General features: G+C 40.7%; 1 protein-coding gene across 1 annotated transcript in view; it reads left to right on the top strand.

Annotated features, from left to right (window-relative positions):
• The first annotated feature begins 23 nt into the window (after nt 1-23).
• dgki (diacylglycerol kinase, iota) overlaps nt 24-27427 on the top strand; it is a 98195-nt gene continuing 70791 nt past the window's right edge. Inside the window, exon 1 of the mRNA XM_080420697.1 lies at nt 24-104. Within this exon, the coding sequence (XP_080276823.1) occupies nt 40-104 (65 nt within the window). The 5' untranslated portion in view covers nt 24-39. The remainder of the gene's footprint in view (nt 105-27427) is intronic.

Below are 27427 nucleotides of genomic sequence, written 5' to 3'. Positions count from 1 at the left end.
GGCCGGGGCAGCGGGGACACGGTCAGCTCTCTGCCCGGTATGATGGAGCAGAGCCTGGAGGAGAGGCTCAGAGGACTGGCCTTCAGGAAGCAGACCTCCTATAGGTAGGATTATGATTATTATTATGATTATTATTATGATTATGATTATTACCTCCTATAGGTAGGATTATGATTATTATTATGATTACTATCTATCTATCTATCTATCTATCTATCTATCTATCTATCTATCTATCTATCTATCTACTGCATATGTTGTCATTTTATTGAGGGTGCATTTGGTTCCATTTGTACTGTGATGTGGTTGTGTTTTTAAGAATAGCCTTTGTTGGTCGAATTGTGTGTGTGTGTGTGTGTGTGTGTGTGTGTGTGTGTGTGTGTGTGTGTGCGTGTGCGTGTGCGTGTGCAGGGGGGATTCCTGCATTGTATGGGAATTGTGTGGTCACATAAACAGAGGCATAGCATAACAAACACACTGCTCTCTCTCTCTGAGAGAGAGAGAGAGAGAGAGGGAGAGAGAGAGAGAGAGAGAGAGAGAGAGAGATGTTTTTTTGGTATACTGTAGGTTTGTTTTCTTGTGTTCTGTACCACAATGTGATAGTGATGCTGTGGGTTCATTGTTTAGAGAGAGAGAGAGAGAGAGAGAGAGAGAGAGAGAGAGAGAGAGAGAGAGAGAGAGAGAGAGAGAGAGAGAGAGAGAGAGAGAGAGAGAGAGAGAGAGAGAGAGAGAGAGAGATATGAATTCAATGAGAGACATTTCTAAATAGTCTCTCATTGAATTCATGGATATGGTTTAGTTTGTGTCTCATTCCTAAGACAATAATTTGATGACCGGCAGCGGTTCCGGTAGGAGACACAAAGAGTCTCCTTTGTGTCTCCTACCGGAACCGCTAGCCTACCGGTTATAGACATTATTGCCCTTGATATTCACATATCAGTCCAGTTTAAGACCCTGGTGCTAGCCTATAGGGCAGTGAAAGGAACGGCTCCTTCTTACCTCCGGGCTATGGTCGATGCCTACACCCCTGTCCGACCACTTCGGTCTGCCACCTCGGGGCGACTGGTTCCCTCGCCGCTCAGTGGTCCTTCTGGCCGATCTACACGGTCACGACTTTTCTCTGTTCTGGCCCCCACAGTGGTGGAATGAACTCCCCACTGATGTCAGGACAGCAGAGACACTGATGTCAGGACAGCAGAGACACTGATGTCAGGACAGCAGAGACACTGATGTCAGGACAGCAGAGACACTGATGTCAGGACAGCAGAGTCACTGATGTCAGGACAGCAGAGACACTGATGTCAGGACAGACACTGATGTCAGGACAGCAGAGACACTGATGTCAGGACAGCAGAGTCACTGATGTCAGGACAGACACTGATGTCAGGACAGCAGAGACACTGATGTCAGGACAGACACTGATGTCAGGACAGACACTGATGTCAGGACAGCAGAGACACTGATGTCAGGACAGACACTGATGTCAGGACAGACACTGATGTCAGGACAGCAGAGTCACTGCCCATCTTTCACCCCAGGCTGAAAACCCACCTCTTCAGGAAACACTACCTTTCCATTTTGCCTTGCCTACTTGTTGTCAATTCGTTTTACGATCTCTTGTTTTATTGGATCTTGTTTATTTTGATACACGTATTTGTTTTATCTCTTGCTCATTTGATTTTCCTATTTGTCTCATCTCTTTAAGAAAGTAGGTAGCTGATATATTGCACTTTTTACCTTAGCACTAGGTATACTCTTAGTTGCTTGTTTTAGAAGAGAATGCACTTAAGACTTCTGGTGATTAGTAGTTTTCTTGGTAATGTAATGTATATGTGTGTGTGTGTGTGTGTGTGTGTGTGTGTGTGTGTGTGTGTGTGTGTGTGTGTGTGTGTGTGTGTGTGTGTGTGTGTGTGTGTGTGTGTGTGTGTGTGTGTGTGTGTGTGTGTGTGTGTGTGTGTGTGTGTGTGTGTGTGTGTGTGTCTTTGCTTATTGCACTGTTGCTCAATGCCTTCAATGACAATATGTGCCGAACCGTGGACTGTAAATGGGACTACTTCGTGCGTGTGCGTGTGCGTGTGTGTGTTGTGTGTTGTGTGTGAGTAGAAGGAGGACACTTGAGCTTTGGAACGTCATATACGCGACAGTTATGAAAAAGAAAATGACTTTATTTTGCAATTGTAATAATAGCATATAGCCTTGTATGTGTATTTTTGTAGGCTACTAGATGTGACACACACACACACACACACACACACACACACACACACACACACACACACACACACACACACACACACACACACACACACACACACACACACAAACACACGTTTCTGGCCAGCTATCAACGGCAGCTGCTGTTGATAGCTGGCCACAGACAGACAGACAGACAGACAGACAGACAGACAGACAGACAGACAGACAGGTTTTGGTGTGTTTTGACCTGGTCATTTCTGTCTTGCTGTATCTGTCTGTCTGTCTGTCTGTCTGTCTGTCATAGTGGTCTGCATTTGAAGGCCAAATCAATAAACTTAACTGATTTGTCTCGCGTGTGTGTGTGCGTGCGCTTGTGTGCGCGTGTGTGTGTGTGTGTCCAGTAAAACACTGTAACCACATTATTGTTGTGTATTCTCCTTGTGGTGGTTCAATAAAAGAGCATTTGATGTGAATGAGCTGTAACTGAAGCTCTGCTGTGGTCAGCCAGGCCACTGGTATACTCAAAGTACAGTTACTTGAGTAAAAGTACTTGGATACTTTTCCAGGCCTGCCGGGACAGGAAGTGAGAAGGTAGTCTGGACTTTGAAGCCGGCGGCTCAGAGAATTAAAATGACCATATGAGGCAATATATGGACATCAAACACTCTGTGTGTGTGTGTGTGTGTGTGTGTGTGTGTGTGTGTGTGTGTGTGTGTGTGTGTGTGTATTTGAAATACTATATTTGTGAAGACCAAATCTCTCCACAAGCAGTGGTGAAAAAAAGTACTCAAATTATTTTACTTAAAGGAGTAGTTCACCCAAAAAATTACTTATTTTCTATCAATTGCACACCCTATGAAGCCTTGAATCCATGGATTCTTTTTAGTTTTTGTCGCATTCCTAAGCTAATAATTTGATTCCCGTGTCCTACCGGCTAATGTAACCGGTAGGAGACACAAAGTAGATTATTTGTGTCTCCTACCGGAAATACACACGGTCATCAAATTATTGTCTTAGGAATGCCTAGTACACCACTGCCTAGTCGTGGAGAAATGGTTCTTTGACGGTTAAAAATATATATATTTTTATAATGATCTTAAACCAGGTAAAGATGCAGGCCAGGATTAGACATCCTAAGGGCCCTATCTTCACCGGTACCTTACCCAATATTATCCCTAAACTTTTTTGCCATTTTGTATTATTTTTCAAAACATTTTCAAATAGTTCAAATAACCGATCTACAAGCTCACAACGTGTCGAGGTAGATCGGCTAGTTGAACTGTTTGAAAATGTTTTGAAAAATAGTTTTTAAAAAAAAACAGTTGTCAGGGTGTTGTGTGCATCGTGAGCTTGTAGATCAGCTATTTTCGGCTTTTAGATTCGGTGTCAGAAAATGACATTTTTTTGGTGGTAAATATGGCTTAAATCACTGAAATGTCATAAAATGTTATATAAAACGTGTGTGTGTGTGTGTGTGTGTGTGTGTGTGCGTGTGCGTGTGTGTTTGTGTGTGCGTGTGCGCACGCGTGTTCAGGTATTATGTGTTTACAACAGCCTCAGGGCACGTGTAACTTATCTGCCAGACATTCGTAACGGTTTGTGTAAGCGCGTGTGTGTGTGTGTGTGTGTGTGTACGTGTGTGTGTGTGTGTGTGTTTATGTGTGTGTGTGCGGTCAGTGTTCCAGAATAACTGTCCTTCTTTTCATCTATTCTTAGACGTCGTCTGACGGCCTGTTCTGAAAGACAGCCATTGTGTGTGTGACTGTGTGTGTGTGTGACTGTGTGTGTGTGTGTGTGTGTGTTCCCAGCAGTATCCTGATTTTAAATTAAGCGGCATGTGAGTGGGTTCAAAGTGCCACCCACCTGTGACAGACAGACAGACAGACAGACAGACAGACAGACAGACAGACAGAACATTTAGGCTAAAAGGATAACACCAAAAAGTCTCCATTCTGGTCCTATGTATTCAATTCATCCATCCATCCATCCATCCATCCATCCATCCATCCATCCATCCATCCATCCATCCATCCATCCTTCCATCCATCCATCCATCCATCCATCCATCCATCCAATGGGGTCGTCATGGTAACAGTTCCAGCAGAGAGCTCCAGACTCTCCTCTCCATGAGCATCATGATCCACTTCCTCCTGGGGGGTCCCGAGGCGTCCCCCCCCCCCCCCCCATCTGGTCCTCGGTGTGCCCCGGGGTCTCCTCCTCCTCCCAGGGGGACGTGCATGGAGGACCTGTTGGGAGACGAAGGCCACGATCATAACACCAGAGGCAGCTCCACTGATCATGTTCAACCCAGATTTGGCACAAACAAAGGGGAATGAACTCGTTCTCATGCTATGCAAACAAAGATGTGGAATGCCCTACCCAAAGGAGTAAAGGAGTGTAAAACCCTACTCACTTTGCCCTTAAAAAACACCTTCAGGAGGCTGCACTTCCAAACTGCCCCCCCCCCCACTAAACCCCCCCCCCCCCCCACTAACCCCACTGTCTTGTACATATGTATTTTTCATACCAGTAACCTGTAAGCTGATTGTATGACGATTGTATATCTTATATGTCATCATCATTTCAAACAAGCTTAATATGCATCATATTTTGAGTTGGGGGGGGGGGAAGGTGGGGTCCGCGGCCAAATACATATAATTTTGGGGGTCCTTGACATGAAAACGTTTTGTTCCAGGGACCGCCAGAGGCAAAGATTTGAGTTAAAAATGTTGTTTAAACACACTGGCCCTCATTTATCAACGCGGTGTCGACCAAATAATGGGCGTACGGCGAGATCACCGCAAACTTTCTGCATTTATCAATATATATATAACAATATATATATAACAATATATATATAACAATATATATATATAACAATATATATATAACAATATATATATATAACAATATATATATATAACAATATATATATAACAATATATATATATAACAATATATATATAACAATATATATATAACAATATATATATAACAATATATATATATAACAATATATATATAACAATATATATATAACAATATATATATATAACAATATATATATATATAACAATATATATATAACAATATATATATAACAATATATATATATAACAATATATATATAACAATATATATATATAACAATATATATATATAACAATATATATATAACAATATATATATAACATTATATATATAACAATATATATATAACAATATATATATATAACAATATATATATAACAATATATATATAACAATATATATATATAACAATATATATATATATAACAATATATATATAACAATATATATAACAATATATATATATAACAATATATATATAACAATATATATATAACAATATATATATATAACAATATATATATATAACAATATATATATAACAATATATATATATAACAATATATATATAACAATATATATATAACAATATATATATAACAATATATATATCCTGACGTTGTATTCAGCGTACGGCTCAGATCTCACGACAGGTCGGAGGCAGTCGTTGACTTTGGCTGAACCCGTTTGTTCCATAATGTGGAGCAGCATGTCTGACCATCTGACAGGCATCTGGACACAATGTATCCACTCCTAAATGTATATCTAACACACTAATAAATAATCCCTGTGAAAATATAACATTTTATAAAGTCATCTAAACAAACTGCTTTAACAGTCATTCAGATAAGATTGCAGATCTGGCTCCATTGGCTATTTGAAAATAGCAGATCTACAAGCTCACCACGCGTCGCATCGCCAGCCGTTGTGAGCTTGTGGATCTGCTGTTTTCATACGAGCGCTTCGGGGGTTTGGACCGGCTGCTGTAATCTTTTCTTTTCTTTCTTCCACTGTACAGTTCATAGTGCTGTATCCACTGTACAGTTCATAGTGCTGTATCCACTGTACAGTTCATAGTGCTGTATTCACTGTACAGTTCATAGTGCTGTATTCACTGTACAGTTCATAGTGCTGTATTCACTGTACAGTTCATAGTGCTGTATCCACTGTACAGTTCATAGTGCTGTATTCACTGTACAGTTCATAGTGCTGTATTCACTGTACAGTTCATAGTGCTGTATTCACTGTACAGTTCATAGTGCTGTATTCACTGTACAGTTCATAGTGCTGTATTCACTGTACAGTTCATAGTGCTGTATTCACTGTACAGTTCATAGTGCTGTATTCACTGTACAGTTCATAGTGCTGTATCCACTGTACAGTTCATAGTGCTGTATTCACTGTACAGTTCATAGTGCTGTATTCACTGTACAGTTCATAGTGCTGTATTCACTGTACAGTTCATAGTGCTGTATTCACTGTACAGTTCATAGTGCTGTATTCACTGTACAGTTCATAGTGCTGTATTCACTGTACAGTTCATAGAATGTATTCACTGTACAGTTCATAGTGCTGTATTCACTGTACAGTTCATAGTGCTGTATTCACTGTACAGTTCATAGTGCTGTATTCACTGTACAGTTCATAGAATGTATGCTCTGTTTAACATGAGTTGAGGGGGGATGGGGGGGGGGGGCACATGTGTGTATTGTGTATCTATACTGTATGTAATGTTTTACGTATGTGCATAGGACCCCCTAGGACCCCCTCTACAATGAGATGCTGCATCTCAAGGGGCCATCCTCTCAATACAATCTGACCTGTGTGTGTGTGTGTGTGTGTGTGTGTGTGTGTGTGTGTGTGTGTGTGTGTGTGTGTGTGTGTGTGTGTGTGTGTGTGTGTGTGTGTGTGTGTGTGTGTGTGTGTGTGTGTGTGTGTGTGTGTGTGTGTCATTAACGTTTGTCTCAGACGAGCAGAGGGTGGCTGATGAAATACTAGATCTACTGCTGACACCAACCTCTCTCTCTTTCCACTGTCCGTCTATGTCTCTCTCTCTCTGTCTCTCTCTCTCTATGTGCATAGCAGATGTACAAGCTCACAGCGCGTCACTTTGTGCCGCGCTGTGAGCTTGTACATCTGCTACTTTGAAAACTGTGAAAATGTTGCATAATTTTTTTTTTTTTAAATCAAAAACCTTCCGGAGGAGATACTCTGTAACGCTTCAGTCTGAGGCTCTATGTAGCTCTGAGGAAAGTGAGTGGGTGGACACACACACACACACACACACACACACACACACACACACACACACACACACACACCGTCTGTTACAGTCTGCTGAGCTGGCACCATGCTGTGTGTGTGTGTGTGTGCGCGTGCGCGCGCGTGTGTGTGTGTGTATGTGTGTGGGGGTGGGTGGGTGTCATCGTGATGTGGCATGTTTAGCCGCTGCGTACACACACACACACACACACACACACACACACACACACACACACACACACACACACACACACACACACACACACACACACACACACACACACACACACACACACACACACACACACACACAGGGTACAGCCTTCCTTGAATAACGGTGTTCTTGTTTCCCAGAGCTCTGTGTGTGTGCATGTGTGTGTGAGTGTCTGAGTGTGCGCGCGCGTGTGTGTGTGTGTGTTTGTGCAATGCCAAGCTGCAGATCACCTCAGCCTGTAGCTTCACTTCACCTGCTTATGATGAGCATGGATTTGTTCTCATGTTTTTGTTCATTACGGCTGTTTTTCGTGATTTAGACAGCATGTCATATAGACCAGATGCAGGGTTCATTGTTTACCTGTGATCCTATAGTTTACTGAGACACTACACTGTCTCTGTATTCTATGATCCTATAGTTTACTGAGACACTACACTGTCTCTGTATTCTATGATCCTATAGTTTACTGAGACACTACACTGTCTCTGTATTCTATGATCCTATAGTTTACTGAGACACTACACTGTCTCTCTGTATTCTATGATCCTATAGTTTACTGAGACACTACACTGTCTCTGTATTCTATGATCCTATAGTTTACTGAGACACTACACTGTCTCTGTATTCTATGATCCTATAGTTTACTGAGACACTACACTGTCTCTGTATTCTATGATCCTATAGTTTACTGAGACACTACACTGTCTCTCTGTATTCTATGATCCTATAGTTTACTGAGACACTACACTGTCTCTGTATTCTATGATCCTATAGTTTACTGAGACACTACACTGTCTCTGTATTCTATGATCCTATAGTTTACTGAGACACTACACTGTCTCTCTGTATTCTATGATCCTATAGTTTACTGAGACTCTACACTGTCTCTGTGTATTCTATGTATATGTTTACCTTATTTACTGTCTCTCTGGATAAAGAGTTATCTGATAAATGACTAAAATGTAAAGTTATACTAGAACCATGTTTTCTAGCACTTATCCTCCCTCCCTGTCTGTCTGTCTGTATGTCTGTCTCTCTCTCTCTCCCCTGCCCTCTCTCGCCCCTGTCTCTCAGTCATTCTATTTTCACTCTCATTTCTGTTTTTATTTTTTTGGCAAAAACCTCCCCTTTGGTCTCACTTCCTTTAACACACACACACGCACGCACGCGCGCACACGCACACACACACACACACTCTCTCTCTATCTCCTCTTGCGTGTTCCGTGGATGACTCTGGGTGGTTTGGCCCACAATGCATTGCGGTGTGGAGACATGAAGTTCATTGATTGATTGATTTATTGATTGAATACTTTATTATGAGACAGACATGTAAAACAGCACAGAGGTAACAGTCAGACACTTAGTCTAAAAGGATCACATAATACCAACAAGTCCATGCGGTCTTGTTTCCATTGAGGTCCTATGTATTCAATTAATCAACATAACATAACATGGGGGGGGGGTTGAAGGTAGTGAATGCCATCGCCTTGTTATGGGAGAAGTGATAATTGACCCTTTGACCTCCTGAAAGGTGGATTTTCAGGCCTGTTTTAAGGAAAGCCAGTGATGTGAATAAGAGCTCCATCCACTGCAGCCTTTACTATGTCTACATCAGCATCTCCAGGTGCATTGACCACAGTGCAATCCCTTTCTTATCATTTGGGTCAGTCTCTGTTAATTCAGATCTCCTGACAGAAACTCCTCCTTCTTACCTGAGAACTCTGTCTCAGGAGTGAAGTTGACAATGGGGTGAATACTGTTTCCTCTTCTTTGATGCGTGTTGTCTTTAATGGATGGCCCATCCTCATAGCCATCCAACACAATGGTTGTAGATGAGCCATAATGCTGGATGAGGCTTAAATAGTGCTGCCTTGATTGCATATTGATTGAGAGGCAGCAGGCTAGACATGCCCGGACGCAGGGCTAGGTGAGCTTGTAGATATAGCCATTTTAAGCTCCCGGCTGACATTTTGGACGCCATCTTGGAAATGACGCCTTTCCTGGAAGGTATATTTTCCTAAATGTGTAGTATGTTCTTAAGCATGCATAGAGGTACCAGAATCAGTTGAAAAATCCCTTACGACATTTCTTCCATTTGAGATATAGCCATTTTAAGCTCCCCACAGCCATCTGGGACGCCATCTTGAAAATGGTGGCTTTCTGGGGAGTATATTTTGGTAAACTTTTAGTATTTTATTTAGCATGCCCAATACTACCAGAATCCATTGACAAACCTTTTGTATCAATTCTTTTGAGGTTAAGTGATTTTTTTTCATAGAAGTACATGCACCAGACTTATTCTCTCTCTCTCTCTCTCTCTCTCTCTCTCTCTCTCTCTCTCTCTCTCTCTCTCTCTCTCTCTCTCTCTCTCTCTCTCTCTCTCTCTCTGTCCATCTGTGTCCTGATAATGAAGCTGTGAAGGAGACCACTGAGGTGCCACTAACTCCATTATTCACTCTCTACTGCTCTCTCTCTCTCTCTCTCTCGCTCTCTCTCTCTCTCTCTCTCATATCAGTGTGTCTCTCTCCCTCTGTGTCAATGTCAAGTGACTTTCACACATGCACTGTACTATGGAAGTGTTCCAGACTGTAAACGGGGGGGGGGGGGAGCACCATTCCTGCTCAGTAGGATCAGACATGCTACATGACTTCATGAGTTAAGTCGGGGTTAAACAAACGTGTTGACGATGCTTCTGTTGTTTTTAGATTTTTATCCCCCTTTTTCTCCCCAATTTCACTTGCCCGCCAAGGACGCAGATGTGCGTTCTACGCATAGAGTTAAACATAATAGAGAGGGTACCCGATATCCCCTCCATCCACCTGCATTGAGTTGCTCACACAGCGCATGGGCCCAAATCACCCCCTTCTTCCTGGTTGTGAAATGTGGTGGGCGGGGCCTATTTGGGGGCTCCTGCGCGTCACTTCTGTGACACGTTTTGCCTCACAGAAGCGTTTTCGCTCGTTCGTGACAGAAGCCCCAGGCCGTTTTAAACTGCAGTACCATGAATGGCCAGCATGTCCGTTCGGCTTCAATGAAACCACTGGGTTCTGAGGGCTTGGTTCTATGTTCAACATTTTTTTTTTGTTGAAAGTTCCACAAGGGGCGCTCTAACACAGTTTGGGAATGATCCCTCGTCACACAGAGAAGCAGTACACGGATGTGACGTCATCTTGGGAAGCTGTGTCCAGAATAGATCCATTCCCCATTCCAACGTAGGACAGTGATATACTCTTTACCTGCCATTGACGAGATTTATCGTTTTTCTCTGCATGGCTCAGCCAGCCGTCGACGAGATTTTTGAAAAAAAAAATATATTATTTTGTTTAAAAAAAAAAATTTGTTTATCACAAAGGAAGCAGGAGATAACGCGATGCGAAGATTTTCTGCTCCATTCACTTCAATGTTAAAAAATAAACTGAGAAAAAATTCACATTTTACCTATTTTTGCAATGTATTTTCAATGGCAGGGAAGGGGGTAGATTGTGTATATACTCTGGCAGTTAAAGAGTTAATCCAAAATTAACAAATGTAATCAATAAGTAAGTAATCAATAAGCTCTGGTCCGTAATGGGATAGCAGCGTTCCACTGCTGGATACTATATATATATATATAGTATATATATATAGTCTGTCTATATATATATAGTCTATATATACTCTGGCAGTTAAAGAGTTAATCCAAAATTAACAAATGTAATCAATAAGTAAGTAATCAATAAGCTCTGGTCCGTAATGGGATAGCAGCGTTCCACTGCTGGATTTCATCATCTTTTTACCTCGGTAAAGGTGAGCAGTGTTCATTAGAAAAGTTTTTATTAGCCTTTTACTAGCTTTTATTTGGTCATGGGGTTAAACCTGGTAAACGTCTTTATTCTCATTACACATGAGAGCATTCATTACGTGATCCATCGTGCGATCGAAGGACTCGCTTCCAGACTGAACAGCCTTGACAACGAGTTGTCAAGGCGATGCGACACCGCATCTGTTATTTTTAGACCACACAGAGTTAAACTTGCACCAGCGTTGCCAGATGTTGTGAGAGAAATAAGCAACCAGATCTAGGGAAACAAGCCCAAAAGAAGCAACTGGCACTTAGGCCATTATGAGCACTTTAATTAAACCTACATTGAAATTATATAGGCTACTGTGTACATTGAAAATAGCCGATCTACAAGCCAATCTACAAGCAAATCGGAAATAGCCGATCTACAAGCTCACAGCGCTTTAGAAACAAGACCAATGATCCGACATGCTGATCCAAACGTTTGAGACATCTACCCCTTTGTGAATGGATTGTTAGTTTGTGCTTACAGAAAATACACCTTCCTTTAGAAACTTTATTTACCCTGCATCTACCACCAGCTTAGTGAATCAGGGCCAATTGTCCCCACCTGATTCCCCGGACATTTTACTGTGTTCATATGAGAAGTCATCTTCAGACACATGCCTCTCTCTCTCTCTCTCTCTCTCAGCTAAGGGGTCCCTCATCTCTCAGCTAAGGGGTCCCTGCTTCATCTCTCTCTCAGCTAAGGGGTCCCTGGTTCACCTCTCTCTCAGCTAAGGGGTCCCTGCTTCATCTCTCTCTCAGCTAAGGGGTCCCTGCTTCATCTCTCTCTCAGCTAAGGGGTCCCTGCTTCATCTCTCTCTCAGCTAAGGGGTCCCTGCTTCATCACTCTCTCAGCTAAGGGGTCCCTGCTTCATCTCTCTCTCAGCTAAGGGGTCCCTGCTTCATCTCTCTCTCAGCTAAGGGGTCCCTGCTTCATCTCTCTCAGCTAAGGGGTCCCTGCTTCATCTCTCTCTCAGCTAAGGGGTCCCTGCTTCATCTCTCCCAGCTAAGGGGTCCCTGCTTCATCTCTCTTTCAGCTAAGGGGTCCCTGCTTCATCTCTCTCAGCTAAGGGGTCCCTGCTTCATCTCTCTTTCAGCTAAGGGGTCCCTGCTTCATCTCTCTCTCTCAGCTAAGGGGTCCCTGCTTCATCTCTCTCTCTCTCAGCTAAGGGGTCCCTGATTCATCTCTCTCTCAGCTAAGGGGTCCCTGCTTCATCTCTCTCTCTCAGCTAAGGGGTCCCTGCTTCATCTCTCTCTCTCAGCTAAGGGGTCCCTGCTTCATCTCTCTCTCTCTCAGCTAAGGGGTCCCTGCTTCATCTCTCCACACAGGAAGACAGTGATTGTACATATTTATGTCTGCCTGCTCACTGTAATCCAGTCTTTTTTTAGTATCTGGAATTTCTCAGGGTTTTTAACACGTGTGTACACGTGCAGCTCTCTGTGTGTGTGTGTGTGTGTGTGTGTGTGTGTGTGTGTGTGTGTGTGTGTGTGTGTGTGTGTGTGTGTGTGTGTGTGTGTGTGTGTGTGTGTGTGTGTGTGTGTGTGTGTGTGTGTGTGTGTGTGTGTGTGTGTGTGTGTGTGACAGGGCATTAAGTTGAAGTGCAGTTTCATCTCTTTGAGTGCTGTAATCCACACCACACACACACACACACACACACACACACACACACACACACACACACACACACACACACACACACACACACACCAGTGTTTCTCATGCTGGACATTCTAAACTCTTCTGAGTGTAACTTAGTGTTCAGAAACATCCTCTTCCTCTCTCTGACATGGTGTCATCTTCACCCTGTCATCCCTGACACTGTTTTATCTCTCTCTCACACACACACACACACACACACACACACACACACACACACACACACACACTGTTTTATCTCTCACACACACACACACACACACACACACACACACACACACACACACACACACACACACACACACACACACACTGTTTTATCTCTCTCACACACACACACACACACTGTTTTATCTCTCTCACACACACACCAATGTGTGGGGGGGGGGGGGGGGGGGGGGCTGTGGTTAAGTAGAACTATGCTCACTGGAAACCGGCGTTTTGGTCTGCCCTCAGCCTTCCAAGTGGCCTTATAACCAAAACCATCCATTTCTATGATGGAGGAACAAGTTCAAATGTTACTAACTTTCCGTGGTTTTGTCGGCTCCGAGGACGCTATTGTTAAATGAGTTTCGTTGGGAAGCGAACGCACAGATGTAAATCCCGCCCACTTCATTTGATTGGGTAAAGCACGGCCTGCTTCCTGATCTATAGGCACGCCCACTTGTAAGCTAACGCTCACACGTTCTGAACGACGGCTCCCGACAGATTCAGTAGCGCAGCTCTGAATCTGTTCTTGAGGGATTACTCTCACACACACACACACACACACACACACACACACACACACACACACACACACACACACACACACACACACACACACACACACACACACAATTTTTATGTTCCAGATGAAGAGACAGTGTAGTGTCTCAGTAAACTATAGGATCATAGAATACAGAGACAGTGTAGTGTCTCAGTAAACTATAGGATCATAGAATACATAGACAGTGTAGTGTCTCAGTAAACTATAGGATCATAGAATACAGAGAGACAGTGTAGTGTCTCAGTAAACTATAGGATCATAGAATACATAGAGACAGTGTAGTGTCTCAGTAAACTATAGGATCATAGAATACAGAGAGACAGTGTAGTGTCTCAGTAAACTATAGGATCATAGAATACAGAGAGACAGTGTAGTGTCTCAGTAAACTATAGGATCATAGAATACAGAGACAGTGTAGTGTCTCAGTAAACTATAGGATCATAGAATACAGAGAGACAGTGTAGTGTCTCAGTAAACTATAGGATCATAGAATACAGAGAGACAGTGTAGTGTCTCAGTAAACTATAGGATCATAGAATACATAGAGACAGTGTAGTGTCTCAGTAAACTATAGGATCATAGAATACAGAGACAGTGTAGTGTCTCAGTAAACTATAGGATCATAGAATACAGAGACAGTGTAGTGTCTCAGTAAACTATAGGATCATAGAATACAGAGACAGTGTAGTGTCTCAGTAAACTATAGGATCATAGAATACAGAGAGACAGTGTAGTGTCTCAGTAAACTATAGGATCATAGAATACAGAGAGACAGTGTAGTGTCTCAGTAAACTATAGGATCATAGAATACAGAGAGACAGTGTAGTGTCTCAGTAAACTATAGGATCATAGAATACAGAGAGACAGTGTAGTGTCTCAGTAAACTATAGGATCATAGAATACATAGAGACAGTGTAGTGTCTCAGTAAACTATAGGATCATAGAATACAGAGACAGTGTAGTGTCTCAGTAAACTATAGGATCATAGAATACAGAGAGACAGTGTAGTGTCTCAGTAAACTATAGGATCATAGAATACAGAGACAGTGTAGTGTCTCAGTAAACTATAGGATCATAGAATACAGAGAGACAGTGTAGTGTCTCAGTAAACTATAGGATCATAGAATACAGAGAGACAGTGTAGTGTCTCAGTAAACTATAGGATCATAGAATACAGAGAGACAGTGTAGTGTCTCAGTAAACTATAGGATCATAGAATACAGAGAGACAGTGTAGTGTCTCAGTAAACTATAGGATCATAGAATACATAGAGACAGTGTAGTGTCTCAGTAAACTATAGGATCATAGAATACAGAGAGACAGTGTAGTGTCTCAGTAAACTATAGGATCATAGAATACAGAGAGACAGTGTAGTGTCTCAGTAAACTATAGGATCATAGAATACAGAGACAGTGTAGTGTCTCAGTAAACTATAGGATCATAGAATACAGAGACAGTGTAGTGTCTCAGTAAACTATAGGATCATAGAATACATAGAGACAGTGTAGTGTCTCAGTAAACTATAGGATCATAGAATACAGAGAGACAGTGTAGTGTCTCAGTAAACTATAGGATCATAGAATACAGAGACAGTGTAGTGTCTCAGTAAACTATAGGATCATAGAATACAGAGACAGTGTAGTGTCTCAGTAAACTATAGGATCATAGAATACAGAGACAGTGTAGTGTCTCAGTAAACTATAGGATCATAGAATACAGAGAGACAGTGTAGTGTCTCAGTAAACTATAGGATCATAGAATACATAGAGACAGTGTAGTGTCTCAGTAAACTATAGGATCATAGAATACAGAGACAGTGTAGTGTCTCAGTAAACTATAGGATCATAGAATACAGAGACAGTGTAGTGTCTCATTAAACTATAGGATCATAGAATACAGAGAGACAGTGTAGTGTCTCAGTAAACTATAGGATCATAGAATACAGAGAGACAGTGTAGTGTCTCAGTAAACTATAGGATCATAGAATACAGAGACAGTGTAGTGTCTCAGTAAACTATAGGATCATAGAATACAGAGAGACAGTGTAGTGTCTCAGTAAACTATAGGATCATAGAATACAGAGAGACAGTGTAGTGTCTCAGTAAACTATAGGATCATAGAATACAGAGACAGTGTAGTGTCTCAGTAAACTATAGGATCATAGAATACAGAGAGACAGTGTAGTGTCTCAGTAAACTATAGGATCATAGAATACAGAGAGACAGTGTAGTGTCTCAGTAAACTATAGGATCATAGAATACAGAGAGACAGTGTAGTGTCTCAGTAAACTATAGGATCATAGAATACAGAGAGACAGTGTAGTGTCTCAGTAAACTATAGGATCATAGAATACATAGAGACAGTGTAGTGTCTCAGTAAACTATAGGATCATAGAATACAGAGAGACAGTGTAGTGTCTCAGTAAACTATAGGATCATAGAATACAGAGAGACAGTGTAGTGTCTCAGTAAACTATAGGATCATAGAATACAGAGACAGTGTAGTGTCTCAGTAAACTATAGGATCATAGAATACAGAGACAGTGTAGTGTCTCAGTAAACTATAGGATCATAGAATACATAGAGACAGTGTAGTGTCTCAGTAAACTATAGGATCATAGAATACAGAGAGACAGTGTAGTGTCTCAGTAAACTATAGGATCATAGAATACAGAGACAGTGTAGTGTCTCAGTAAACTATAGGATCATAGAATACAGAGACAGTGTAGTGTCTCAGTAAACTATAGGATCATAGAATACAGAGACAGTGTAGTGTCTCAGTAAACTATAGGATCATAGAATACAGAGAGACAGTGTAGTGTCTCAGTAAACTATAGGATCATAGAATACATGAAGACAGTGTAGTGTCTCAGTAAACTATAGGATCATAGAATACAGAGACAGTGTAGTGTCTCAGTAAACTATAGGATCATAGAATACAGAGACAGTGTAGTGTCTCAGTAAACTATAGGATCATAGAATACAGAGAGACAGTGTAGTGTCTCAGTAAACTATAGGATCATAGAATACAGAGAGACAGTGTAGTGTCTCAGTAAACTATAGGATCATAGAATACAGAGACAGTGTAGTGTCTCAGTAAACTATAGGATCATAGAATACAGAGAGACAGTGTAGTGTCTCAGTAAACTATAGGATCATAGAATACAGAGAGACAGTGTAGTGTCTCAGTAAACTATAGGATCATAGAATACAGAGACAGTGTAGTGTCTCAGTAAACTATAGGATCATAGAATACAGAGACAGTGTAGTGTCTCAGTAAACTATAGGATCATAGAATACAGAGAGACAGTGTAGTGTCTCAGTAAACTATAGGATCATAGAATACAGAGACAGTGTAGTGTCTCAGTAAACTATAGGATCATAGAATACAGAGACAGTGTAGTGTCTCAGTAAACTATAGGATCATAGAATACAGAGACAGTGTAGTGTCTCAGTAAACTATAGGATCATAGAATACAGAGAGACAGTGTAGTGTCTCAGTAAACTATAGGATCATAGAATACAGAGAGACAGTGTAGTGTCTCAGTAAACTATAGAATACAGAGACAGTGTAGTGTCTCAGTAAACTATAGGATCATAGAATACAGAGACAGTGTAGTGTCTCAGTAAACTATAGGATCATAGAATACAGAGACAGTGTAGTGTCTCAGTAAACTATAGGATCATAGAATACAGAGACAGTGTAGTGTCTCAGTAAACTATAGGATCATAGAATACAGAGACAGTGTAGTGTCTCAGTAAACTATAGGATCATAGAATACAGAGAGACAGTGTAGTGTCTCAGTAAACTATAGGATCATAGAATACAGAGAGACAGTGTAGTGTCTCAGTAAACTATAGGATCATAGAATACAGAGAGACAGTGTAGTGTCTCAGTAAACTATAGGATCATAGAATACATAGACAGTGTAGTGTCTCAGTAAACTATAGGATCATAGAATACAGAGAGACAGTGTAGTGTCTCAGTAAACTATAGGATCATAGAATACAGAGAGACAGTGTAGTGTCTCAGTAAACTATAGGATCATAGAATACAGAGAGACAGTGTAGTGTCTCAGTAAACTATAGGATCATAGAATACAGAGACAGTGTAGTGTCTCAGTAAACTATAGGATCATAGAATACAGAGACAGTGTAGTGTCTCAGTAAACTATAGGATCATAGAATACAGAGACAGTGTAGTGTCTCAGTAAACTATAGGATCATAGAATACAGAGAAAGTGTAGTGTCTCAGTAAACTATAGGATCATAGAATACAGAGAGACAGTGTAGTGTCTCAGTAAACTATAGGATCATAGAATACATAGAGACAGTGTAGTGTCTCAGTAAACTATAGGATCATAGAATACAGACACAGTGTAGTGTCTCAGTAAACTATAGGATCATAGAATACAGAGACAGTGTAGTGTCTCAGTAAACTATAGGATCATAGAATACAGAGACAGTGTAGTGTCTCAGTAAACTATAGGATCATAGAATACAGAGACAGTGTAGTGTCTCAGTAAACTATAGGATCATAGAATACAGAGACAGTGTAGTGTCTCAGTAAACTATAGGATCATAGAATACAGAGACAGTGTAGTGTCTCAGTAAACTATAGGATCATAGAATACAGAGACAGTGTAGTGTCTCAGTAAACTATAGGATCATAGAATACAGAGAGACAGTGTAGTGTCTCAGTAAACTATAGGATCATAGAATACAGAGAGACAGTGTAGTGTCTCAGTAAACTATAGGATCATAGAATACAGAGACAGTGTAGTGTCTCAGTAAACTATAGGATCATAGAATACAGAGACAGTGTAGTGTCTCAGTAAACTATAGGATCATAGAATACATAGAGACAGTGTAGTGTCTCAGTAAACTATAGGATCATAGAATACAGAGAGACAGTGTAGTGTCTCAGTAAACTATAGGATCATAGAATACAGAGACAGTGTAGTGTCTCAGTAAACTATAGGATCATAGAATACAGAGACAGTGTAGTGTCTCAGTAAACTATAGGATCATAGAATACAGAGACAGTGTAGTGTCTCAGTAAACTATAGGATCATAGAATACATAGAGACAGTGTAGTGTCTCAGTAAACTATAGGATCATAGAATACAGAGAGACAGTGTAGTGTCTCAGTAAACTATAGGATCATAGAATACAGAGACAGTGTAGTGTCTCAGTAAACTATAGGATCATAGAATACAGAGACAGTGTAGTGTCTCAGTAAACTATAGGATCATAGAATACAGAGACAGTGTAGTGTCTCAGTAAACTATAGGATCATAGAATACAGAGAGACAGTGTAGTGTCTCAGTAAACTATAGGATCATAGAATACAGAGACAGTGTAGTGTCTCAGTAAACTATAGGATCATAGAATACAGAGACAGTGTAGTGTCTCAGTAAACTATAGGATCATAGAATACAGAGACAGTGTAGTGTCTCAGTAAACTATAGGATCATAGAATACAGAGAGACAGTGTAGTGTCTCAGTAAACTATAGGATCATAGAATACAGAGAGACAGTGTAGTGTCTCAGTAAACTATAGGATCATAGAATACAGAGACAGTGTAGTGTCTCAGTAAACTATAGGATCATAGAATACAGAGACAGTGTAGTGTCTCAGTAAACTATAGGATCATAGAATACAGAGACAGTGTAGTGTCTCAGTAAACTATAGGATCATAGAATACAGAGAGACAGTGTAGTGTCTCAGTAAACTATAGGATCATAGAATACAGAGACAGTGTAGTGTCTCAGTAAACTATAGGATCATAGAATACAGAGACAGTGTAGTGTCTCAGTAAACTATAGGATCATAGAATACAGAGACAGTGTAGTGTCTCAGTAAACTATAGGATCATAGAATACAGAGAGACAGTGTAGTGTCTCAGTAAACTATAGGATCATAGAATACATAGAGACAGTGTAGTGTCTCAGTAAACTATAGGATCATAGAATACAGAGACAGTGTAGTGTCTCAGTAAACTATAGGATCATAGAATACAGAGACAGTGTAGTGTCTCAGTAAACTATAGGATCATAGAATACAGAGAGACAGTGTAGTGTCTCAGTAAACTATAGGATCATAGAATACAGAGAGACAGTGTAGTGTCTCAGTAAACTATAGGATCATAGAATACAGAGACAGTGTAGTGTCTCAGTAAACTATAGGATCATAGAATACAGAGAGACAGTGTAGTGTCTCAGTAAACTATAGGATCATAGAATACAGAGAGACAGTGTAGTGTCTCAGTAAACTATAGGATCATAGAATACAGAGACAGTGTAGTGTCTCAGTAAACTATAGGATCATAGAATACAGAGAGACAGTGTAGTGTCTCAGTAAACTATAGGATCATAGAATACAGAGAGACAGTGTAGTGTCTCAGTAAACTATAGGATCATAGAATACAGAGAGACAGTGTAGTGTCTCAGTAAACTATAGGATCATAGAATACAGAGAGACAGTGTAGTGTCTCAGTAAACTATAGGATCATAGAATACATAGAGACAGTGTAGTGTCTCAGTAAACTATAGGATCATAGAATACAGAGAGACAGTGTAGTGTCTCAGTAAACTATAGGATCATAGAATACAGAGAGACAGTGTAGTGTCTCAGTAAACTATAGGATCATAGAATACAGAGACAGTGTAGTGTCTCAGTAAACTATAGGATCATAGAATACAGAGACAGTGTAGTGTCTCAGTAAACTATAGGATCATAGAATACATAGAGACAGTGTAGTGTCTCAGTAAACTATAGGATCATAGAATACAGAGAGACAGTGTAGTGTCTCAGTAAACTATAGGATCATAGAATACAGAGACAGTGTAGTGTCTCAGTAAACTATAGGATCATAGAATACAGAGACAGTGTAGTGTCTCAGTAAACTATAGGATCATAGAATACAGAGACAGTGTAGTGTCTCAGTAAACTATAGGATCATAGAATACAGAGAGACAGTGTAGTGTCTCAGTAAACTATAGGATCATAGAATACAGAGAGACAGTGTAGTGTCTCAGTAAACTATAGGATCATAGAATACAGAGACAGTGTAGTGTCTCAGTAAACTATAGGATCATAGAATACAGAGAGACAGTGTAGTGTCTCAGTAAACTATAGGATCATAGAATACAGAGAGACAGTGTAGTGTCTCAGTAAACTATAGGATCATAGAATACAGAGACAGTGTAGTGTCTCAGTAAACTATAGGATCATAGAATACAGAGACAGTGTAGTGTCTCAGTAAACTATAGGATCATAGAATACAGAGAGACAGTGTAGTGTCTCAGTAAACTATAGGATCATAGAATACAGAGACAGTGTAGTGTCTCAGTAAACTATAGGATCATAGAATACAGAGACAGTGTAGTGTCTCAGTAAACTATAGGATCATAGAATACAGAGACAGTGTAGTGTCTCAGTAAACTATAGGATCATAGAATACAGAGAGACAGTGTAGTGTCTCAGTAAACTATAGGATCATAGAATACAGAGAGACAGTGTAGTGTCTCAGTAAACTATAGAATACAGAGACAGTGTAGTGTCTCAGTAAACTATAGGATCATAGAATACAGAGACAGTGTAGTGTCTCAGTAAACTATAGGATCATAGAATACAGAGACAGTGTAGTGTCTCAGTAAACTATAGGATCATAGAATACAGAGACAGTGTAGTGTCTCAGTAAACTATAGGATCATAGAATACAGAGACAGTGTAGTGTCTCAGTAAACTATAGGATCATAGAATACAGAGAGACAGTGTAGTGTCTCAGTAAACTATAGGATCATAGAATACAGAGAGACAGTGTAGTGTCTCAGTAAACTATAGGATCATAGAATACAGAGAGACAGTGTAGTGTCTCAGTAAACTATAGGATCATAGAATACATAGACAGTGTAGTGTCTCAGTAAACTATAGGATCATAGAATACAGAGAGACAGTGTAGTGTCTCAGTAAACTATAGGATCATAGAATACAGAGAGACAGTGTAGTGTCTCAGTAAACTATAGGATCATAGAATACAGAGAGACAGTGTAGTGTCTCAGTAAACTATAGGATCATAGAATACAGAGACAGTGTAGTGTCTCAGTAAACTATAGGATCATAGAATACAGAGACAGTGTAGTGTCTCAGTAAACTATAGGATCATAGAATACAGAGACAGTGTAGTGTCTCAGTAAACTATAGGATCATAGAATACAGAGACAGTGTAGTGTCTCAGTAAACTATAGGATCATAGAATACAGAGAGACAGTGTAGTGTCTCAGTAAACTATAGGATCATAGAATACATAGAGACAGTGTAGTGTCTCAGTAAACTATAGGATCATAGAATACAGACACAGTGTAGTGTCTCAGTAAACTATAGGATCATAGAATACAGAGACAGTGTAGTGTCTCAGTAAACTATAGGATCATAGAATACAGAGACAGTGTAGTGTCTCAGTAAACTATAGGATCATAGAATACAGAGACAGTGTAGTGTCTCAGTAAACTATAGGATCATAGAATACAGAGACAGTGTAGTGTCTCAGTAAACTATAGGATCATAGAATACAGAGACAGTGTAGTGTCTCAGTAAACTATAGGATCATAGAATACAGAGACAGTGTAGTGTCTCAGTAAACACACACACACCAGGGTTTCCGCTAGGCATTTTTTGGGCCGGCCACCATGGCCGGCAGGATTATATTTTACCGGCCAAAGAATACATTTACCGGCCATATATTATAATTAACGTCACATGCGTGTTTGCACTGCATACATGCACCCAACTGATCGTTACACTTCGTTATGTTAGAGCTGCGCTTCTTTCCACTTTATCACAGATGCAATCTGTTCCTGTTTTTATAGATAACTAAATGATATGATCTACTATATCATGCAGAGATGTCGCTGATGATGCGTGACGAATACCAAAACGCCCGCTCGCCCCAAAACACAGTCGCTCCGGGGAAAATCCGGCGGTATTCGCCTGGTATTCCTAAACATATCAGTAAACTATGCCTAAACCTAACCCTATTCCTAATCTTAACCTCAGTAAAACTATACCTAATCCTAAACCTATTTCTACCCTTATCCTCAGTAAAACAAATACAAGAATACAAGAACCGCTGGTCCGCCTGAAAAATGAGGGTGTTTTGGGGCGAGTCCTCCGGTTATCCTGCGCCAGAGCCTTTCCCTGCGTCGCACAGTATAAACACCGTCGCACAGTATAAACAAATGAATATATATGTTGGGCTTTACATCGATTCTCATTCAACCTTGATATGCAAAAGTAGGTTTTGTCTTGTTTTGTTAACGTTAATTATATATGTCATGATATATGTGGCCTTGCGCGAGGTTGATTACTTGCCTCTATAGTTGCCTGCTGCAATCAGTGTGATCAGCTTTCACCAACTTTCACCACTTTATCCATTGCAGACAGACAGTCCCTGTGCTTGCATAATATCCACGACCCACACGTGTTCGGGTCCCTTTATCAACAATTGGGTCCGGCTTGGTTCAGATTCTATCACCTCGGAAAATCCCGGTTCTGTTTATCAACACCCAAGCGAACCACCCTACTCAGCGCTGATTAGGAGGAGACACAGCTGTGTCTCTCAGCTGCGTTGTGGTGTATCAAAAATAGCAGACATACAAGCTCACAACGTGGCGCGTTGAGACGTGCTGTGAGCTTGTAGCTCCGATATGTTCAACGCGCGACACCACCGTACAACGAATAGGCTATTCTATAACTGCAGAGCACAGCAGGCTGTCGGAATTAAACCACACAGTCAGATCATGATAAAAACTTTATATGATTATGATTTTAATGGTTGTAGCCAACTACTTTATCCAAATAATAATATTAATAATAGGCTTAAATGATAAAATAGCCTAATGAAAGCATTTTCCTGTTTATAATTAACGGCCAATTAAACATTTTACCGGGAACGGAATCCCTGGCACACACACATGCACACACCCACACACCCACACACACACACACACACACACACACACACACACACACACACACACACACACACACACTTGCACACACACACGCACACGTACACACACACACACACACACACACACACACACACACACACACACACACGCACACACACGCACACACATGCACACACACACACACACACACACACACACACACACACACACACACACACACACACACACACACATGCACACAGCTCTCTATCTCCACCTCTCTCGCTCATCTCTCTCTCTCTCTATCATTTCTATTCTGAGTATGAAAGGTCAGAAACAGGAACAGCATGGCTCTGCTGCCTCCCCCGCAAAAACACCCCCCCCCCCCACACACACGCAAACGCACACGCACACAGACACAGCCACACACACAGGCATATCGTGAGAGAGAGAGAGCGAGCGAGAGAGCATATTGAACGATAGACAGTGTCTCTCATTCAATATGCTCTTTCTGCGTCCTGGGGACTTGTTTCCATTGAGGTCCTATGTATTCAATTCATCATCATAGCATAGAATATTAACGTCTGTCTGTCTGTCTGTCTGTCTGTCTGTCTGTCTGTCTGTCTGTCTGTCTGTCTGTCTGTCTGTCTGTCTGTCTGTCTGTCTGTCTGTCTGTCTGTCTGTCTGTCTGTCTGTCTGTCTGTCTGTCTGTCTGAGGAGGGCTGCCTGACAACCGTTTTCAGGGAACAACTTCCTGTCATTGTTGTTAGCCTGGTGTGTGTGTGTGTGTGTGTGCGTGTGTCCGTGTGTGTGTGTGTGTGTGTGTGTGTGTGTGTGTGTGTGTGTGTGTGTTTGTTTGATCAAGTTCAGTGTATATTTGTAAAGGCGTTAATCACTTTAGTCTCAGAGGAAATAGACCACACCCCTTGACATTCAATCCTCCAATAGCTGTACACAGAGGAAATAGACCACACCCCCTGACCTTCAACCCTCCAATAGCTGTACACGGAGGAAATAGACCACACCCCCTGACCTTCAACCCTCCAATAGCTGTACACAGAGGAAATAGATTAGGGATGCACCGAATGGGAAATTCTTGGCCGAAACCGAATGCCGAAAATATAAAACAGTTGGCCGAAAACCGAATACCGAAAGGCTGAATATGATAAATATATATACATACATATAATGCATTTATTTGTTTACCAATGTTGATCTGCTACCTGATTATGGCAAAAGACATGATTATGGCAAAACTTACTTAAAGGTAGGGTAAGTGATTTGCAATTATTCAAATAATTGCAAAATGGGTCTATGTTCTGATAGTGCTCGTTACTATAGAGTGTCCTGTCCATATAAGGAGTCTCCATGTCTCTCCAGCTCTTTATAAAACAGAAAATGCATTTTCGTTTCAGTTTCAGTTTCATTTCCAATTTTATCCAATCAGGATAGAGAACTCAATCAGGATATAGATTAAACAAGTGCAATTGGAAGTGATGACACTAAGAAATGAGCAGACAAAATTAGAACTGGAACACTATAAAAATGAAGCTTAAAAATTGGTACTTTCTCCTGATTGGCTGAGATTTTGACACCTACCAGAAAATGTATTTTCTGTTTATTAAAGAGCTGGAGAGACGGGGAGACTCCTGTTACTGAACAAACACTCTATAGCAATGATTACTATCAGAATATAGTGCTTTAACCTTTTTTTTTTTTACTTTTTGTTTTAACCCAAAAATATCACTTACCCTACCTTTAAATAATAATCACTATTATGGGTCCATAAAACATGTATTCAGCACTTTTGAATGCATACATTAATTCCAGACTGACTGCTGAAAGATTGTAGAATGTAAATATGTTCTCTTTGTGCATTAAAGTCAAGTGCATTTTCTTCTCTGTAGGATTAACTACAACAAAGTGCATTCAGAACAAAGGTGCTTTAAAACTGCATAAAGATTTAGACCAGTAGACCTACAACAAAATAGTGTAAACAAAGACTGTGACAGCCAGGCCTTCAACAACAAATGCACCTACAGTATACGTGCACGCATACACATGTGCAAACTGGATCAATCCAGATGAATCTAACTATGTACAAATGAAATTACAATTTCAAGAACTGCAAATAAGGCTGTCTGTCCTCATAAGCAAAGTAATAAACATTGTATCATTTAGATACATAAAGTCAAGTGCAAACTGGATACAAAAATCAACAATCAATTCATATCAAGAATCTGCAAATAAGGTGGTCTGTCCTCATGAGCAAAGTAAACATTGTATCATTTAGATACCAAAAGTACAATATATTGAACTCTGTGCTGTTATTTGTGATAACCTGAGATGGTGAATTATAGCTCACAACAATGAATATTCTTCAGGACAGTGGGTATAGAGTATATAGAAGATAAGCTTATGATGATAAGCTAGCCTTGTCTACTTATTAAGGAAAAGTGGTAGGTTATTTTTAATGAACAGTAGCTTCTCTGCTTTATCACACATGACTCTGTTCCTCTTGGCATCAAGCATATGCGAGGCAGCGCTGAACAGTCTCTCGCTGTCAGTGCTTGTGCATGGAGCACTCAAATACTTGCGTGCCACCTTGGCCAGCTCAGGAAAGCGGTCCTGTTTGTTTCTCCAGTATTCAAGAGGTTTTCTCTTTTCTGGGCATGGGGACTTCTGAGAGATAATCACCCAAAGCTTGTCACCTGCCTGGCATTTGAGAGGTTTGAGAGAAGGATTTGAGATTTTATTTAAAATTGGGACAGTGCATAATGAGCATTTAGTCACATTTATTTACGCATGCCAGATCCCTTGGCAAAAGAAATACATTATCTGACATGTAAAACAAATTACAAGATTAAGGGGCCGGGCATATTACATAGCACATACAGTACTAAATATCACATTCAGTAGCACATAGTACAGTAACCAAGTAACCAAGTAACCACGTCAGAACAGAGTAGCCTCCCTATTTGGGGTCGTATTCTCTTCCAGGATCTCGTTGAACATATCAGACAACGAGGGTGGTTGCCTCCCCCCCTCCTCCTCTTCCTCCTCCTCCTCCTCCTCCTCTTCCTCCTCCTCCTCTTCCTCCTCTTCCTCCTCTGCTGTAGACAGACGAGCCCTTTTTTCTGTGCTGTGCGTCCCGTCTCCTGTGCCTTGCGCATAAGTGGGTTCTCCTGCTTATCCTGATCCAACACAGCCTGGATCATGTCTCGTGCGCTCTGCTTTTTCCCCGCATCAAAATAATGATCGTTATATCGCGGGTCAAGTACAGTCGCGATGCAGTACAGGGGATCAGTGTAGATATCAGCAAAACGTTTGTTGACAGACTCCAAGAGTGTACTTTTCATAGTTTTTACTCCACGGTCCGTTTCAACCTCTTTGCTTAGAAGACGCTATTAGAGCCGCAACTAAAGGGATAACGTCTGCCACCGATGCGTCAGATGAGCTAATGTCTTTAGTTATCTCTTCAAATGGGGCTAGAATGGAGATAATGTTCTCTATTAACTCTCTCAGTGCCAAGCCCCGAGTTATCCCGAGTTTTATGGTTATACCCTCAGTGCCAGAACGAGAAATCCCGAGTTAAAAAAAAAAGTGTTCAGAACCATATCATTATCTGAAGATTTGCAGCTCCATCCACTCTTTGTTTAACCTATAACTGAAAAAG

This window comes from Gymnoscopelus braueri, assembly GCF_963280865.1.
Source record: "Gymnoscopelus braueri genome assembly, chromosome: 23".
Classification (NCBI taxonomy): domain Eukaryota; kingdom Metazoa; phylum Chordata; class Actinopteri; order Myctophiformes; family Myctophidae; genus Gymnoscopelus; species Gymnoscopelus braueri.
This window is presented reverse-complemented; position numbering and strand designations above follow the sequence as displayed.